The sequence below is a fragment of the Nicotiana tabacum genome, chromosome 3 (assembly GCF_000715075.1).
Source record: "Nicotiana tabacum cultivar K326 chromosome 3, ASM71507v2, whole genome shotgun sequence".
Taxonomy (NCBI): domain Eukaryota; kingdom Viridiplantae; phylum Streptophyta; class Magnoliopsida; order Solanales; family Solanaceae; genus Nicotiana; species Nicotiana tabacum.
The window spans coordinates 59279414-59295235 of record NC_134082.1 but is presented as its reverse complement, the minus strand read 5'-3'; the positions used below and the strand labels follow the sequence as shown (position 1 = coordinate 59295235).

At 39.9% G+C, this 15822-nt stretch overlaps 1 protein-coding gene across 1 annotated transcript; it reads right to left on the bottom strand.

The window, feature by feature from the left end:
• Positions 1-10903: 10903 nt before the first annotated feature.
• On the bottom strand, positions 10904-14994 carry LOC107800232 (plant UBX domain-containing protein 4). Its single transcript, XM_016623384.2, has 4 exons — positions 14666-14994; positions 12726-13014; positions 12019-12114; positions 10904-11606 (listed from the first exon to the last, which is right to left on the bottom strand). The coding sequence occupies exons 1-4, from the start codon at positions 14824-14826 to the stop codon at positions 11235-11237; spliced, it is 918 nt and encodes a 305-aa protein (XP_016478870.1). The 5' UTR covers positions 14827-14994; the 3' UTR covers positions 10904-11234.
• Positions 14995-15822: the final 828 nt, after the last annotated feature.

The following is a 15822-nucleotide window of genomic DNA, read 5'->3' as shown; positions in this document are numbered from 1 at the left end:
AAATAGTTACTATTTTAATTTCAATTTCGTTTTCTTTCGTACCTTTTTTTATTATGCTTTGCTTTCTATCAGAATGTCATTTTTATTGACATTTAAAGAAAAAGGCAAATGTGCAAGGTCACAACAGAATGTGTTAGACCATGTGAACGAGAATTCACCAATTTGAGTTTTTACTTCTTTGACTCTAATTACAGATATCTAAGTCTCTACGTGTTAACCAAAGATCTTGGAATTATTGGCATGGAAACTAAGATTTCAAAAGTTAAGGACACTTGGTCCAGAACTTAGACTAACAAGCTCAAAAGTTAAGGACAATAGGTCCTGAACTTACAGTTATAAGTTCAAAAGTTAAGGACAATAGGTCCTAAACTTAGGCTAAGAAGCCCAAAAATTAAGGACAATAGGTCCTCAACTTAGACTAACGAGCTCAAAAGTTAAGGACAATAGGTCTTAAAGTCCTGAACTTAGACTAACAAGCTCAAAAGTTAAGGATAATAAGTCCTGAACTTACAATAAGAAGCCCAAAAGTTAAGGACAATAGGTCCTTAACTTAGACTAACAAGCTCAAAAGTTAAGGACAATAGGTCCTGAAGTTCTGAACTTAGAGTTACTAGTTCAAAAGTTAAGGACGTGTAGTCCTGAAGTCCTAAAGTTATGTTCAAAAGTTACGAACATATAGTTCTGAAGTCCTCAACTTAGAGTTCCAAGTTTAAAAGTTAAGGACATGTAGTGTCACGTCCTTAGTTGTTAACTAAGTACACGTGCGGCACTTGACAACTCGCTCACGATCTTGCACAACTTGCTCACGTTCTAGTTATGTCAAGTCAGTCTTACTACACTCAAGATCGCTAAGATAATGGAAGAAAGAACACAAGAGAATTGTTAAAGGAAGCTTTATATTAGAGAGAACTTGAATTGTTTGCTTGATGAATTGCAAATGAATGACCCCCTTTATATACTAGTCTCCTAGGGGCTAGTGTGTAAATATTAATTATTACACAAGTCCTTGATATTTACAAGATAAGGACTTTTTCTAGAATTCTCTACAAGCCTAGAAGATTCCAAGGACTTTCCTAGCAAATCCATAAGGATCTAGGTTCTTCCTAAGGAAATGTCCATACCTCTCTAGAATCTTCTCACAAATGCTAGCCTTCTTCTTATGTAAGCTTCCACATGGCATTAATATATGCCAAATGATGCCTATGTGGCATGATGACATGGCGGGTCAACACACTCTCCCCCACCCAATATTGCGATGACCGCGGCGTAATGCTGCTGCATAAACTCTCGGATCTTATCTTTGAATTGCCACAAGTCTTCATATCGTTCCCATGTGGCCTCCTCTGGTGATTGCCCTTTCCAATGGACGAGGAACATATCGGTGGCTTTTTGCCCTTGTTTTCGCCTGGCCTGGTAATCTATAAGCCTCAATCTCCGATCATGCGAGGCGGTGATAGTCATTGGCGCTCGACTTGATTGACCCCTACTTGGATCATCCTTATCTTCATGATATGGTTTAAGCATGCTGGCATGGAAGACAAGGTAGATCTTAATATACGATGGCATGTCAAGCTTATATGAGATCTTGCCTACCTTGGCGACGATCTTAAATGGCCCCTCGTACTTGCGAATCAGATTCTGATGCAGCCCCGTAGTGCCTTGAACTGTCTTGGGTTAAACCTCACCATGACCATGTCCCCAACTCTATAGTCTGTGGGGCGCCGCTTACGGTCAGCAAACTTCTTCATCTTCTTAACTGCCTTATTCAAGTATGACTTAGCAATGTCGAGTTGATCCTCCCATCCTTTGGCCATATGATAAGCCCTCAAACTCTTTCCCTAAGACGCGGCTGGTAATGAATGTGGAGTTTGTGGTTGTTGGCTTTTGGATAGCTCAAATGGTGTCTGCCCCATGGACTCACTCCGCTGCAAGTTATAAGAGAATTGGGTAGGGGTGGGCATTCGGTATTTCGGTTCGGTATTTAAGAATTTCAGTTCGGTATTTCGGTATTCGATTTATCAATTGTGTATACCAAATACCGTACCAAATTATTTTGGTACGGTTCGGTATTTCTTATTTTAGTTCGGTACGGTTTCGGTTTAACCAAGACCCATTCAGATTGTTGCAATTCAATGTCAGAACCAATTGAGGCTGGTGAATTTACACTAGTAATATTTCGCATGCTGCTAAAAAATAGTAAAAAAAATATGTTTTGCATGCTGCTCAAAAACAGGCGATGATAAAATAACAGCCACTCGTCAAGAATGGATCTGGCATAAGACGAAAGTTGTACATGAGCATTGAGCAGAATATAACTCGAAAAAATATTATTACAAGCATCTCAAGAACATGACAAAGGCCTGAATTCGCATGCAACAAGACATGCATGGTCTTACGAGCATGGAACTGGTACTTGCCAACCAATAAGGCAATAACAAAGATAACTCCAAACATAGGCATAAAACAAACCAAGCTTAGATACTCTTTTCACCAAATAATCTCAAATGATTAGGAAAGCAACACCATTAAGAACTAAGAATCAAGTGCTAAAAGCTAACCAAAATACTGAAAACAAACTGCATTTTAGTAAGATAGTGTACTTATCAAACAAACAAAAGAAGATATGTTAATCAGTTCGTTCCTGTTGCTTGTGGCTAAGGGTGACTTGTTATTCATGTGAAGCAAACATTAATCCTGATATGCCAGTGCTACTGCAGTTGTCTTACTGGATTTTCAGATTGGTCATGCCCCTGCTCTTCTTTTTTCCCTTTAAGAATCATGAAATCCCAGTTCATATGTTTATGCCTTAGAGTAATTAGATAGAATGTGTATAGATCAGCATATCATACTTCTGATCTAATGATTATACTGGTCAATCATGTTTGATGGTAAGTTTTCAGTCTATCATCTATCAGTATAAAAAAAAATGAAACATACCTTTGAAAATTGAAATCGAAGCGAGCTCGGAACAGCTGCAGCAGCGTCTTCGACTCTTTGTTTGCCCGGAATTTGTGAGGAGTGAGGAATCGAATCGAATCGAACTCGGAAATCGCCTAATGCCCTAATCGCCTACTCACAGTACTCAGTCTGACTATCGTCGTCTATCAGTACTCCTAAGTCCTAACCTAATGAATTAGCCCTAATTCAAATTATTTTAGAGTGGGTTGGGGCGATGGGGGTGATGGGCAGTTGTTGGAATTAAAATTATTTTAAGTGGGCAGGGCGATGGGTTGGGGCAGACCGCAGACGGGCAGTGGACTACTGGACTGGGGCAATATATAAGAAAATGTCTTTTAAAAATCGGATTTTCGGTATTTTGGTATACCAAAATTTTAGAATTTTTATACCGAGGACTGTACCGAAATACCGAAATACCAAAATTTCAATACCGAATTAGACCAAAATAACCGAAACCGAAATACCGAATTAATTCGGTCCGGTTCAGAATTCGGCTTTTCGGATTTTATGCCCACCCCTAGAATTGGGCGATGTCTAGGAGCCTTGCCCAATCTTTCTGGTCCGTGCTTACATAATGCCTCAAGTAGAATTCTAGTAAGGCATTGACCCGTTCCGTTTGTCCATCCGTCTGTGGGTGGAAACTAGTAGAAAAGTGCAATTCCGTACCAAGTATGTCGAACAACTCTCTCCAAAAGTTCCCAGTGAAGCGGGGGTCTCGATCACTGATGATATGCCTTGGTAAGCCCCAATATTTTACCACATTCTTAAAGAATAGCTTGGCGGCTTCCTTAGCTGTGCAACCTGGTGAGGCGGGAATGAAGGTGGCATATTTGGAAAATCTATCCACGACCACTATAATAGTACCATAACCGTCAGACTTTGGTAGGCAAATGATAAAGTCCATAGTCACGCTCTCCCATGGACGCTCTAGAACTGGTAGTGGCTCCAAAAGTCCTCCGGGTTGTTGTTGTTCAACCTTGTCCTGTTGACAGACAAGACAAGTCTACACATAGCACTCTATGTCATCACGCATGCGTGGCCAATAGTAGATTGACTCAACCAGGGCCCTAGTGCGATGTTGACATGGATGACCAGCCCACGTTGTGTCATGACTCTCCCTTATGATTCGTCGTCTAATGTCTCCAAATTTAGGCACGTAGACCCGCCGACCTGTGGTAAGTAGTAGGCCGTATTCTATCCAAAACCATCTCGTCTTGCCTTTGTTGGCTAACTCGATAAGCTGTTTGGCTACTGGATCATGCTGCATGCTTTCTTTTATAGCCTTCCAAATGTCCCATCTCACTGAAGTGATTACAGCAAGCTCAGCTTTTCGGCTCAAGGCATCAGCTACAACATTACCTTTTCCCGGTTTATACTCCAGCGCATAATCAAACTCGGCCAAGAAATACTGCCACCTAGCCTGATTTGGTGTGATCTTCTTCTGTGTCTGAAAGTAGCTAGTAGCCACATTATCAGTCTTGACCATAAACCTCGACCCGAGCAGATAATGTCTCCATGTACGAAGGCAATGCATAATGGCAGTCATTTCCTTCTCTTGTACCGTGTAACGCCGCTCTGTCTCATTTAACTTGCGGCTTTCAAATGCTATGGGATGTGTATCCTGCATTAGGACACCCCTAATGGCGAAGTCTGAGGCATCTGTGTGCACCTCAAATGTCTTGGCAAAGTCAGGTAATGCCAAGACTGGCTCCTCTGTTACAACTGTCTTAAGGAATTCAAATGCCTTTTGACAATGTTCCGTCCAAACCCATGGCTTGTTCTTCTTTAACAACTCAGTCAATGGTGTGGCCTTTGCTGAGTATCCACTGATGAACCGATGATAGTAGTTAACAAGGCAAAGGAAGGATCTCAACTCAGTTACCTTTATAGGTGCCTCTCACTCCTGGATAGCACGTACCTTAGCCTCGTCCATGCGTAGCTCTCCATTGCTAATGACATGGCCCAAGAAGTGCACCTTTGATTGTGCGAACTCACATTTCTCCCTCTTGATGTATAGCTCGTTCTCTCGCAAGACTTGGAAAACCTTTCTTAAGTGCTCCATGTGCTCCTACAAGGTGTTGTTGTAGATGACTATGTCGTCTAGGTAGACTACCACGAACTGATCAAGGTAGGGATGGAAGATCTTGTTCATAAGGGTGCAAAATGTGGCTGGTGCATTGGTTAAGCCGAAGGGCATCACCAACCACTCAAAGGCTCCATATCTCGTCACACATGTTGTCTTTGGCTCATCCCCTTCCGCAATGCGAACCTGGTAGTAGCCCTTTCGAAGATCCACCTTGGTAAAGTACTTGGCTTGCCCAAGTCTATCGAACAAGTCAGCAATGAGCGGGATTGGGTACTTATTCTTCACGGTGACCTTATTAAGTGCTCGGTAGTCTATGCACAAACGCAGCGATCCATCCTTCTTCTTCTGGAACAATACTGGTGCGCCGAAAGGTGCCTTTGATGGGCGAATGTGACCAACATCTAGCAGCTCCTTCAATTGTTTACTGAGCTCCTCTAGCTCGGGAGGTGCCATACGATATGGGGAAAATGTGGGTGGCTTAACCCCTGGCTCCAACTCAATCTTGTGATCCACCTCTCGCCTAGGTGGCAGGTGCTTAGGCAACTCCTCGGGCATGACATCTTTGTTTTCCTCAAGCAGCGTCTCTATGCAAGGCGGCAGTGTCTCTTGAAAACTCTTGTTTTCCTCCAGACTTGTGATGGTTGCCACAAACGTCGACTCCCCCTTCTTGATCCCCTTGACAAGCTGCATAGCTGATAGTTGTGCTTGGCTCTGTCCGTGTGGCATAGTCATTGTAGGTACCATGCAAGCTCCTTCTCGCTCCATAACCAAGACACGTTGGAGGTAGGGGTCGATTAAAGTATGACAATGTCTAAAGAACTCTTGCCCCAGTATGATGTCAAAGATATCCATAGCAGTTACGGTAAAGTTTGTCATACCTTCCCAAGCTCCCAATTTGACACCAACTCCATTAGCTACCCCACGAGCATTCTGTATCTTGGCATTCACGGTCTTAACGCGAGAGTTGGTTGGAGCAAGCTTCAATTCTAGTCTCTTTGCGGCAGCCTTAGTCATAAAATTATGAGTTGCTCCAGTATCCACCATTGCACGAGCGGGCTTGTTGTTGATAGTGAGATCTACGTATTGATTGCCATTCTCGGTAGGTTGGATAGCTTGCTTTGTGATAGCACCACATAATCCGATCATACCCAACTGTGCGGTTCCTGGACTCTCTCATTGTGGCTGCTCCTTCCGCTCACGTACCATGGCACTGAGGCTCTTGAGGTCAGGACAATTCCTGAAGCCATGTGGCCCTCTGCATAAATAGCATCCCTTCTTCTCGACCTGCGCCTTCTTCTCGGTGTAGCCCTAACGACCACTCGACTTTTTGAAGTCTTGAGTCTTGGAGTATTGTTGTTGTATCTCCTTGACTTTGCCACGGTCTCCCCCACCTTTGACATTGTTAACCTTTGACTCCTTGTCATTGCCTTTGTCGTGTTTGTCATGCCTTAAATCCATCAATGATTCGGCATCCACTATGGCTTGGTCTATATCAATGACTTGTCGGTGTTGCAACTCTTGCTTAGCCCAATTTTGCAACCCGTCCATGAAGTGGAACAACAAGTCATCATTGGTCAGGTTGGGGATTTGAAGCATAAGGGTAGTGAACTCCTTAACATAATTATGTATGCTGCATGTTTGCTTCAATTCCCTAAACTTGTGCCTTGCCTCGTACAAGACATTGTTTGGAAAGAACTGTCGCTTGAACTCCTCTTTGAACTAATCCCATGTGCTAATAGTACATAACACCTTTATCCACGTCGGTCATCTTCCTTCTCCACCATAGCATGGCAGTCTCTGAGAGGTACAATACCGCAGTGTTGATCTTGGCCTCGTCTTCCCTCACTTTGTCATGCCTGAAGTAGTTCTCCAAGTGCCAAAGGAAGTTTTCCACTTCTTGTGCATCACGAACACCTTGGAACATCGGGGGTTTGGGAGCCTCGATCTTGGCCTCCCTCGTCACCACAACATTATTGGCCACCTTGGTCATGCCAACATTAACATGCTCCTCGAGTGACTCTATCTTTGCCTTCATAGCATCGATAGTACTCAAAGCCTCCATGAGTCTGCACTCTAAGGCAGTGATGGTTTGCCTTAGTTCCATCTATGTACGTCCCTCCAAGTCATTTTGGATACTCTCAATCTCTTCAAGAGTGTGCCCCTCAAGAACGTTAAGGGTGCCTTCCACCTTCCCCAAGCGTTGGCCAAAGATCTCCACGGCATCCATCCCCGCGTTCATCTTTATCACCCACTCTTTACCGAGCGAGACATCCTTTGGAAGGACCTCCACTTCATCCTCGCTCACCTCAGTGGCAGATGGTTCTTGGGATGTAAGCCCTTCGTTTGACACAACCTCAGGTGGCACCTCCTGGCTCTTGTTGGTGGCATTCCTCTTTTTGCTACGGCCACTCTTGCCAGCAACATCTTGGATGACGTTGTCTTGGGTGTTGGCAACGTTAATTTCTCCGTCGTTCGTCATTCCCTTAGTTGAAACTTTCGCTCTGATACCATATTGTCACGTCCTTAGTTGTTAACTAAGTACACGTGCGGTACTTGACAACTCGCTCACGATCTTGCACAACTTGCTCACGTTCTAGCTATGTCAAGTCAGCCTTACTACACTCAAGATCGCTAAGAGAATGGAAGAAAGAACACAAGAGAATTGTTAAAGGAAACTTTATATTAGAGAGAACTTGAATTGTTTGCTTGATGAATTGCAAATGAATGACCCCCTTTATATACTAGTCTCCTAGGGGCTAGTGTGTAAATATTAATTATTACACAAGTCCTTGATATTTACAAGATAAGAGCTTTTTCTAAAATTCTCTACAAGCCTAGAAGATTCCAAGGACTTTCCTAGCAAATCCATAAGGATCTAGGTTCTTCCTAAGGAAATGTTCATACCTCTCTAGAATCTTCTCACAAATGCTAGCCTTCTTCTTATGTAAGCTTCCACATGACATTAATATATGTCAAATGGCGCCTATGTGGCATGATGACATGGTGGGTCATCATATGTAGTCCTGATATCCTGAACTTAGAGTTACAAGTTCAAAAGTTAAGGACATGTAGTCCTAAAGTTAAGTTCAAAAGTTAAGGACATGAGCAGAAGGGTATTTTTGTCCGGGCAGTTAAAGTTTATTAAAGCAGTGGCTAAAGACTAAAGACACTTTAAACAATGGTTTAAAAGTAAATACATGTGTTATTAGTGGCTAACTGTGCACTTCCCCCACCAGTTTGCTCTGTAAAAATAGCACGGGCTAGCCAGTTTTCGGACTGGTCATTCAAAAATAGTCAGCGTTTGTCAAGTCGTTGAAACATAGACACTAATTTGCTGCAACAAAGACCGGTCCAACATAATATACTGGAGTTCTGTGCACCTGTATATGAACTTCCAGCATATTATGCTGGAACTCCAACACGCGGAAAGTTCCAGCATAATATACTGGAGATTCGAGCACATGTGTATGAACTTCCAGCATATTATATTGGACCGATATACTTTGATGGAACTCTAGTATATTATGCTGGAGTTCCGGTATACTTATGCTGGAACTACATTATATTATGTTGGAGTTCCAGTATATTTCTGCTGGAACTCCAGTATGACATGCTAGAATTCCAGTATACTTATGCTGGAGCTCCAGTATAATATACTGGAGTATTTTCCGGATTTTGAACAGTATTTTCATTCAGATTTATCTTTACATAAAAAATGGCTAAATTTCGATTACTTTTGAAAATGTGACTATTTTTGAATGACCACTTGTAAATCTGGCTATTTTTGAATTTCTCCCGTTTGCTTTAGCAAGCTACAAAATGGATAAGCCCAAATCTGTTAGCTAATCGAACGTTGAAAATGTTCTCAGGCTCAATTGAGCTCGGCTACATTACTGGAAAGTGAAAATTATAACAAATGACCTTGAAAATGGTCACTCTTGAATTTTTACCTCCGTTTGCCTTATGAGCTAACTTTTAAGGTCAAGGTCAAAAGTAGTGACCATAGGGCGAGCTAGAGTAACACTTATCACGGGATAAGCGGGGTCAAAAAATAAATAGTGGCACCGATATTTCTATAATTCATCCGCTAGATTACTGCCTTTACTGAGGAAATCATGAGTGACCCAATTCATAAATCGAAGCGGTAAAAATGATACTAGATTGCCACTTTTAGGCAGTGTTAATTGGAATAATAGCCTGTTTGGCCAAGCTTATTTTTGGCCAAAAGTGCTTTTTTTTTGCCAAAAGCACTTTTGGCCAAAAATTGAAGTGTTTGGCCAAGCTTCTGGAAGGAAAAAAAATGCTTTTGAGGAGAAGCAGAAGCAGTTTTGGAGAAGCAGAAAAAAGTAGCTTCTCTTTAAAAGCACTTTTTTGAGAAGCACTTTTGAGAAAAATACACTTAAAAACAGTTTTTTAAAGCTTGGCCAAACACTAATCGCTGCTCAGAAGTGTTTTTCAAACTAATTAGTCAAACACAAATTTGCTTCTCACTAAAAGTACTTTTGAGAAAAATACTTTTAAAAAAAAGCACTTTTCAAAATAAGCTGATTTTTGCAGCTTGGCCAAACGGACTATAAAACCAACGCATACAAAGTAGTTGAAAAATAGTAGCTAGAGCTTAAAAATGGGCAAATAGTTGAAACATAGCCACGGCCCACGGCAACTTTAGAAATTTTCTTTGGAGTTTGAACTTTTGCAAGTGAAACACCAAGACAGTGAGTTTTAAACTTATATGAGTTGAACTGTTGGAAGTCAAACTCCAAGAATGTATCATGAATTTCAAACTTCTGTAAGTAAAACTCCAGGATTGTGAGTGAAACTTCAGAACAATATTCTAGCGTCCTTGGAAAATTTCCTGAACTTCTATTACCATTTTTCAAAATAACTTTAGGTATTCATTTTTTTTTTTTTTTTGACAAGGAAAATGAACTTTAGGTATTCATTTGAACATCGTTCCCATAAATGAAACCCAAACCCAAAGTTGATATTGTTAAGAGGTTGTAGCTATTGCTTTTGCCAACTGGCGAATGTGTAAAATATCATCTTTGAGGGTAAAATAGCACGGACTAGCCAGTTTTCGGACTGGTCATTCAAAAATAGTCAGCGTTTGCAAAGTTATTGAAAAATAACCATTATTTTGCTGCAACAAAGATTGGTCCAACATAATATACTGGAGATCGGTGCACCTGTGTATGAACTTCCAGCATACTATGCTGGAGTCCAACACCCGAAAAGTTCCAGCATAATATACTGGAGATTGGAGCACATGTGTATGAACTTCCAACATATTATATTGGACCGATATATTATACTGGAACTCCAGTATATTATGCTAGAGTTACAGTATACTTATGTTGGAACTTCATTATAATATGTTGGAGTTCCAGTATACTTATGCTGAAACTCCAATATATTATGTTGGAGTATTTTCCGAATTTTGAACAGTGTTTTCGTTCAAATTTATCTTTACATGAAAAGTGACTAAATTTAAATTACTTTTGAAATTGTGGCTATTTTTTATTGACCACATGTAAATCTGTCTATTTTTAAATTTCTCCCATCTTTGAGGGCCAGAGGAGGAAGTAGAACAATCGCGTAAGAAGTAAGAAGTCAGAAGTGAAGAAGAAGAAGATGAAGAAGAATAAAAAAAGATAAGACTGAATCTCCATTCAGGCCCACCTATATCCCTCGTCACCTCACAGACACCGTTAAAGTTGAAGAAGCTGATCCTCATACTTTACCAACATCTTTACCAGGAAACCAAGCAAGTACCATTTTACTGGAATTCAAACCCAGCCTGCGCCATTTGTCTCAATCAACTCACCAATAAATCACTTTGTGACCTGTTAAAGCTCATGATCACTACAAACCGCACAAAAACCATTTTGATTCATTTCCAAAAAAGCAGCTGTCTTTAGACAAGACGAACAGAGCAACATAGGCAGTGTATAAAGTACATATATGTGACATCTTAAAACTATCCCACTTCATGCGACGTCTTAAAACTATCCCACATTCTTGTGAAAGTTGGATCTAAAAGATACAAAATCAGCAACTATCACAATACAAGTATATTTTCTCTAGCTTAACTAAGATATAGTAGGTCTCTGTTTATCCAAAGAAAAATAGAAAAAGGTTTTGCAACCAGTATGTGAGTAGCAAATGACAATGACAGTTTTCTGTGAGGTGATCACAACTTCTGCATAACAACTGAATTGGCCAAGCCTGCTTGCTCAATTGTTTGGCTTGGATCACTAAGGATTTTAGGAGGAAAACCAACTGTCTGTAGTTGGTAATCCCCTGTAGCACTGGGCCTTGAAGCATCGATGAAGGCACGAATATCACCAACTGTATGATGGTAATTGAAGGGTGCAACTATGCGGGTTCCATCAGCGAGTCTAAGTTGAAGTGAGGTTGATGGCAATGATTCATCCACAAGGAAAGTAGAAGGTGTTTGGGTGTTGATAGGGGCAGAGGCAGATAGTTCCGAAGTTCCTGCAGTTGAGCTGCTGCCGAGTGTTCTTCCCACTCCTTGAAATGGAACTTGAGGTTTCTCTGGTTCCTGCAAGTGCATGGAGGAAGCGAAAAAATGTAAGCTTTACTTCAACTGATGTAGGACATGTTTATAGACAATTATTGAGCTCCTATACAGAAAACGAGAGGAGTTGAGTTAGGGAGTTAAAGGGTGCTCATAGAGGATATAAGGTGATGGCATTTACAAGTACCATTTCTAGGAGATAGCAGAAAACAGAATTATATTTCGTGACGGTTTTGCTCCCACGTCTGAAAATCAATCACATCTGATAATGTACAATGTCACTAAATGATAGACTCACGTCTCATATTTGTGTTTGCTTCATATTTTTTCCTCTGTTATCTTTCTGCCTCTATTTTTATTTCTTTATAATAATTGTTGCGTGAAAAGAGAAGATAAGAGAAAAGGTGCAATTTAGGGGTGAACATTCAATACTTACAGAGAAGTTCTCATCCCTTCTTATGAGGTTGCAATGCACCTGGGACCTACTATCTGCAGGTGCCAGCTCTCTTGGACATTCGGACTTCCCAATACTCTGCAAATGAGGCACACCATGACATTGTGAAACTAAAATCATCTCTAACTGAAACTTGGTCATCAAATACGAGAAATGTACAAAAGAACAGTGAAGAACTCAGAGAAACAAGTGGGAAAGTCTTTGGAAGTAGATATTAGATAACCATAAGGCAAATTAAAACTCAACCATCTTCCAGCTAAGTTTCAAACTTCAAACAAAGTAGAGTAGCAACCTCCATGATCTACTACAAATGCGAGGTTTGAAGACAAAAGCTATGCTGCATGGACTTATTTACAGGTACGTATTTGATAGGGGTATACATGAGTATCCAAATACGGGACTAGCAGTTTTTTCGCTAATTTTTAGAGTATTATGAAGAATCTGCACAAATCACCCATATGCATGTCACACCTATTCGACAAGGGTATGCAAACAAATGAAGGATCCATGTATGAAAAAGGACAAAGAGGCAACATGAATTGATGGATGCTTAATTCTCAACAGTGGAAGGATAATGGAGAAAATGGACTATTTAGTTGGGCCTATTACGCATTAGACTTAGAAGGATCCAGCCACAGTGTCGGGCAATCTTTGGCCTTTTTCATGGCTTTGTTTTCATTCTCACTTACCTCCAGAAAAGATGCATTTTCAGGATCATCCAATCTCCTCAAAGGACCACCATTTACAGTAAAACCATTTCTCCAGAAGATAATGTTATGTACAATGGACTCAGGAGGTTGAGGAGCTGGTGCAGGTACTGTCTCCCCTGCAAGCGTTCTCCCAGTTCCACTAAAGCTTCTTGAGCTTGAACTAGGACGGATACTTTCCAAAGGACCTTGCATTGCACCCATTTGTCTAGCTCGATCAAAGATGGAGTCCACATCATTCTGCTTTGAAGGGTCTTGAACAAGCATTCCACTGCAAACAAAAAATATAGCCACAGTTAGGGGAAGAGATTGCTTCATGGCATTCAGCAGTTCTATGTAATCTTTCAAATTTTATTGATTCAAATCAATTATTTTCAGAATATAGTCACAACGTAAAGAAAAACGTCAATGGACACAAGATAACAAACATGACTATATACTCGGTATCGTGAATGTTTAAAAAAATTGGTTAATGTGCCCTCCCATCTACTCTTCTCCACTTAAATACCAGACTTTTGTCGATAGCAGCGTTCGAACTCGTGGCGTGCGCTTAACCCACACATACTTGGACTCGTGAATTGTCACATAGAAATACTCAACTACCTCAATAACAAAAGCTATTTCTAATAAACGATTAGGAATATCATTCAACTATTATAGTGAAATCAAGCTAGGACTAGAACAACCTAGATAGCACTGCCATGGACAATGAATATGCACTTTTGGAAGTAGGAGAAACTTGCCCATTAGATATTAATGCGTATCGCTTATCATCTATGCAAACTAAATGGAAATAGAAGTACCACATAAGCTATAGAGCAAGTAGAAATAAAAGAAAATATTTGAAGATCATGACGTTTATAAGTATCATATCAATTATAGTGTGATTAGGTCAAAAAGAACGAAAGTTTGGGCAGCATAAGAATAGAAATGGATGCTTAAGAAAATTGAATTTGCTAAGATCAATTAATTAACTTCTTTCTGGTATTGTTGCAGATCTTAAAAAAGAGAACCCGAAGCGTCAGGTGTGATTTATGACGAAAACCTTTTTATGGAAAAAAAAATTCCCGTTTTCTTTTTTTGAGGAAATCATGGTCTTGTGTGTGATTATTTTAACTTGTGGAAAATGTCTTCTCCCAGAAAATATTTTCATCAAAATGGAGAAAATGACGTTCCTGCTCATGAGCAGGAGTCATTTTCTTTTACAAATATCCTAATTCTTAATCCATGTCACTTGGACATTATTGTCAAACATTGAATGCTAAAAAATATCAACAGTATCATCATACTCTATTCTCCTCTTTATAAAATTAGTATATAACAGCAATATGTCTTACCAAAACAACATATGTCACTAATTTTTATACTCAACCTTAACACTGGAAAATGATTCGGAATATAACATTGCCTTAACAAAGAACTCTCACTCACTCACTCTCGTCTTTCTCTGACTTTCCTACTGTGAATTCCTCACCCCCCACCCCATAACAAAATGATCAGGAAAATCAATTTAAAGCAGATAGAAACGACGGAATCACCAGCTCAGTTCTAACAACTGGATAATTAGTACTAACACCTCCAACTAGAAATTCAATTTATTTTCCCAAAAGCACCTTCTAACGCGAAAACGGAATATAAAATTGCACAGAAAGGCGGCAAAAGGCCCTCCAAGTCTAGCAAAGAAAATGCTATCAGTTTCATATAAACGGCAAAATTTGACACGTATAACAAATCAAGTAGATGAATAAAGACTTTTCAACTAAAATTCTTGTAAATTACAAGAAATGTATAAAATCCAGAAGTTAATACTCAGCTAGGTAACAACTAACAAGCAATTTGCGAATACGAAACAGCAATTAGTAGGTAATAAATGAGAGGATAGGATAAAATAGAAGAGCTAGGGTTTTGAGAAAAATGAATGCCTCTTTTCACCACCAGTGTAGTATTCTTGGGGATTATCAGAGTCGCTGTCTGAATCGTGTCCAGAAGGACGGTTCAGATCAGATAGTGTTCGGATACCGGCGGCGGCGGCGCGGCCGGTCGACGGCTGCCTAGAGGGTTTCTTGCTATCCCGGGAAGACATTGCTTCTGTGCACTGCTGAAGATTCAAAGAGAGAGAATATATGACGAGCTTTCGTGGGTATCCAGTATCCACGTTTGTGCGCCCGATGCAGCCATTGATTAAAACAATATGGAAAAGGGCCAAAAATATTCCTCTAACTATGAGAAGGAGAGTAATTTTGTTTTTATTTAATATTAAATCCCAACATATCCTTATTGTTAGTGAATTGATAGAAAATATACTAAATTTGCCCTTCATTTAACTTTCATTCCAAATATGCCCTTACTATAAGTAGGCTGACTCGTATTTACCCCTTGCTATCAAAATCAGTTATTTTTTATAACGTTTAATCTCACCAAAGTTGATCTTATCTGACCGTTAGACTTAATAGCTATGAAAAGTTTCTTTGACTTTGATAACCAACGTTTCTTTAGCCTTAAATTTGATAACATTTTTGATTTAATTACCTTTAACTTTTGGTGTTGGAAATATTTCTGAACTTTGGTAACGTTTCCTTAGTAACGTTTCTTTATTAACAAATAGATGTCCAACTTTGGACTATATATATATACTGGTATTAGTATCCACGCGGATGCACGGACACTAATAATGTCAAATATTTAAGTTATTTGGATTGTAGGTAAATAATCTTAAAATTTACACTTTTTCAGTAAATGTAGATAATCATTGAATATTAACTACGTGAAAAAAATAAATCATTTTTTCTATTTTTCTTCTTTGATACCAACTTGTCACGATCCGGAATTTTCACTCTCGGGAGTCGTGATGGCGCCTACTCGTAGAAGCTAGGCAAGCCACGAACTTAGAAATCTTTAGCTCTTCTGTGTTAATTTTTTTTTTACAACTCATTTTAACAAGTGATAAACACCTACATGATAGCGGAATATGAGGAAAAGATAGAGGAGACTTTATATATATCCACGGACTACTAGGTGTCAACACATGCCTCCACCCAGAAACTGGTGTCACAATATCCACGGACTACTAGGAGTACTA

Excerpts from the sequence above, each read along its gene's own strand:
- LOC107800232 (XM_016623384.2), bottom strand. The coding sequence starts at position 14,826 with ATGTCTTCCCGGGATAGCAAGAAACCCTCTAGGCAGCCGTCGACCGGC. Across the intron at positions 13,015-14,665 it reads TACACTGGTGGTGAAAAGAG|TGGAATGCTTGTTCAAGACC; the intron begins GCATTCATTTTT and ends TTTTGTTTGCAG. Across the intron at positions 12,115-12,725 it reads AAAATGCATCTTTTCTGGAG|AGTATTGGGAAGTCCGAATG; the intron begins GTAAGTGAGAAT and ends CCTCATTTGCAG.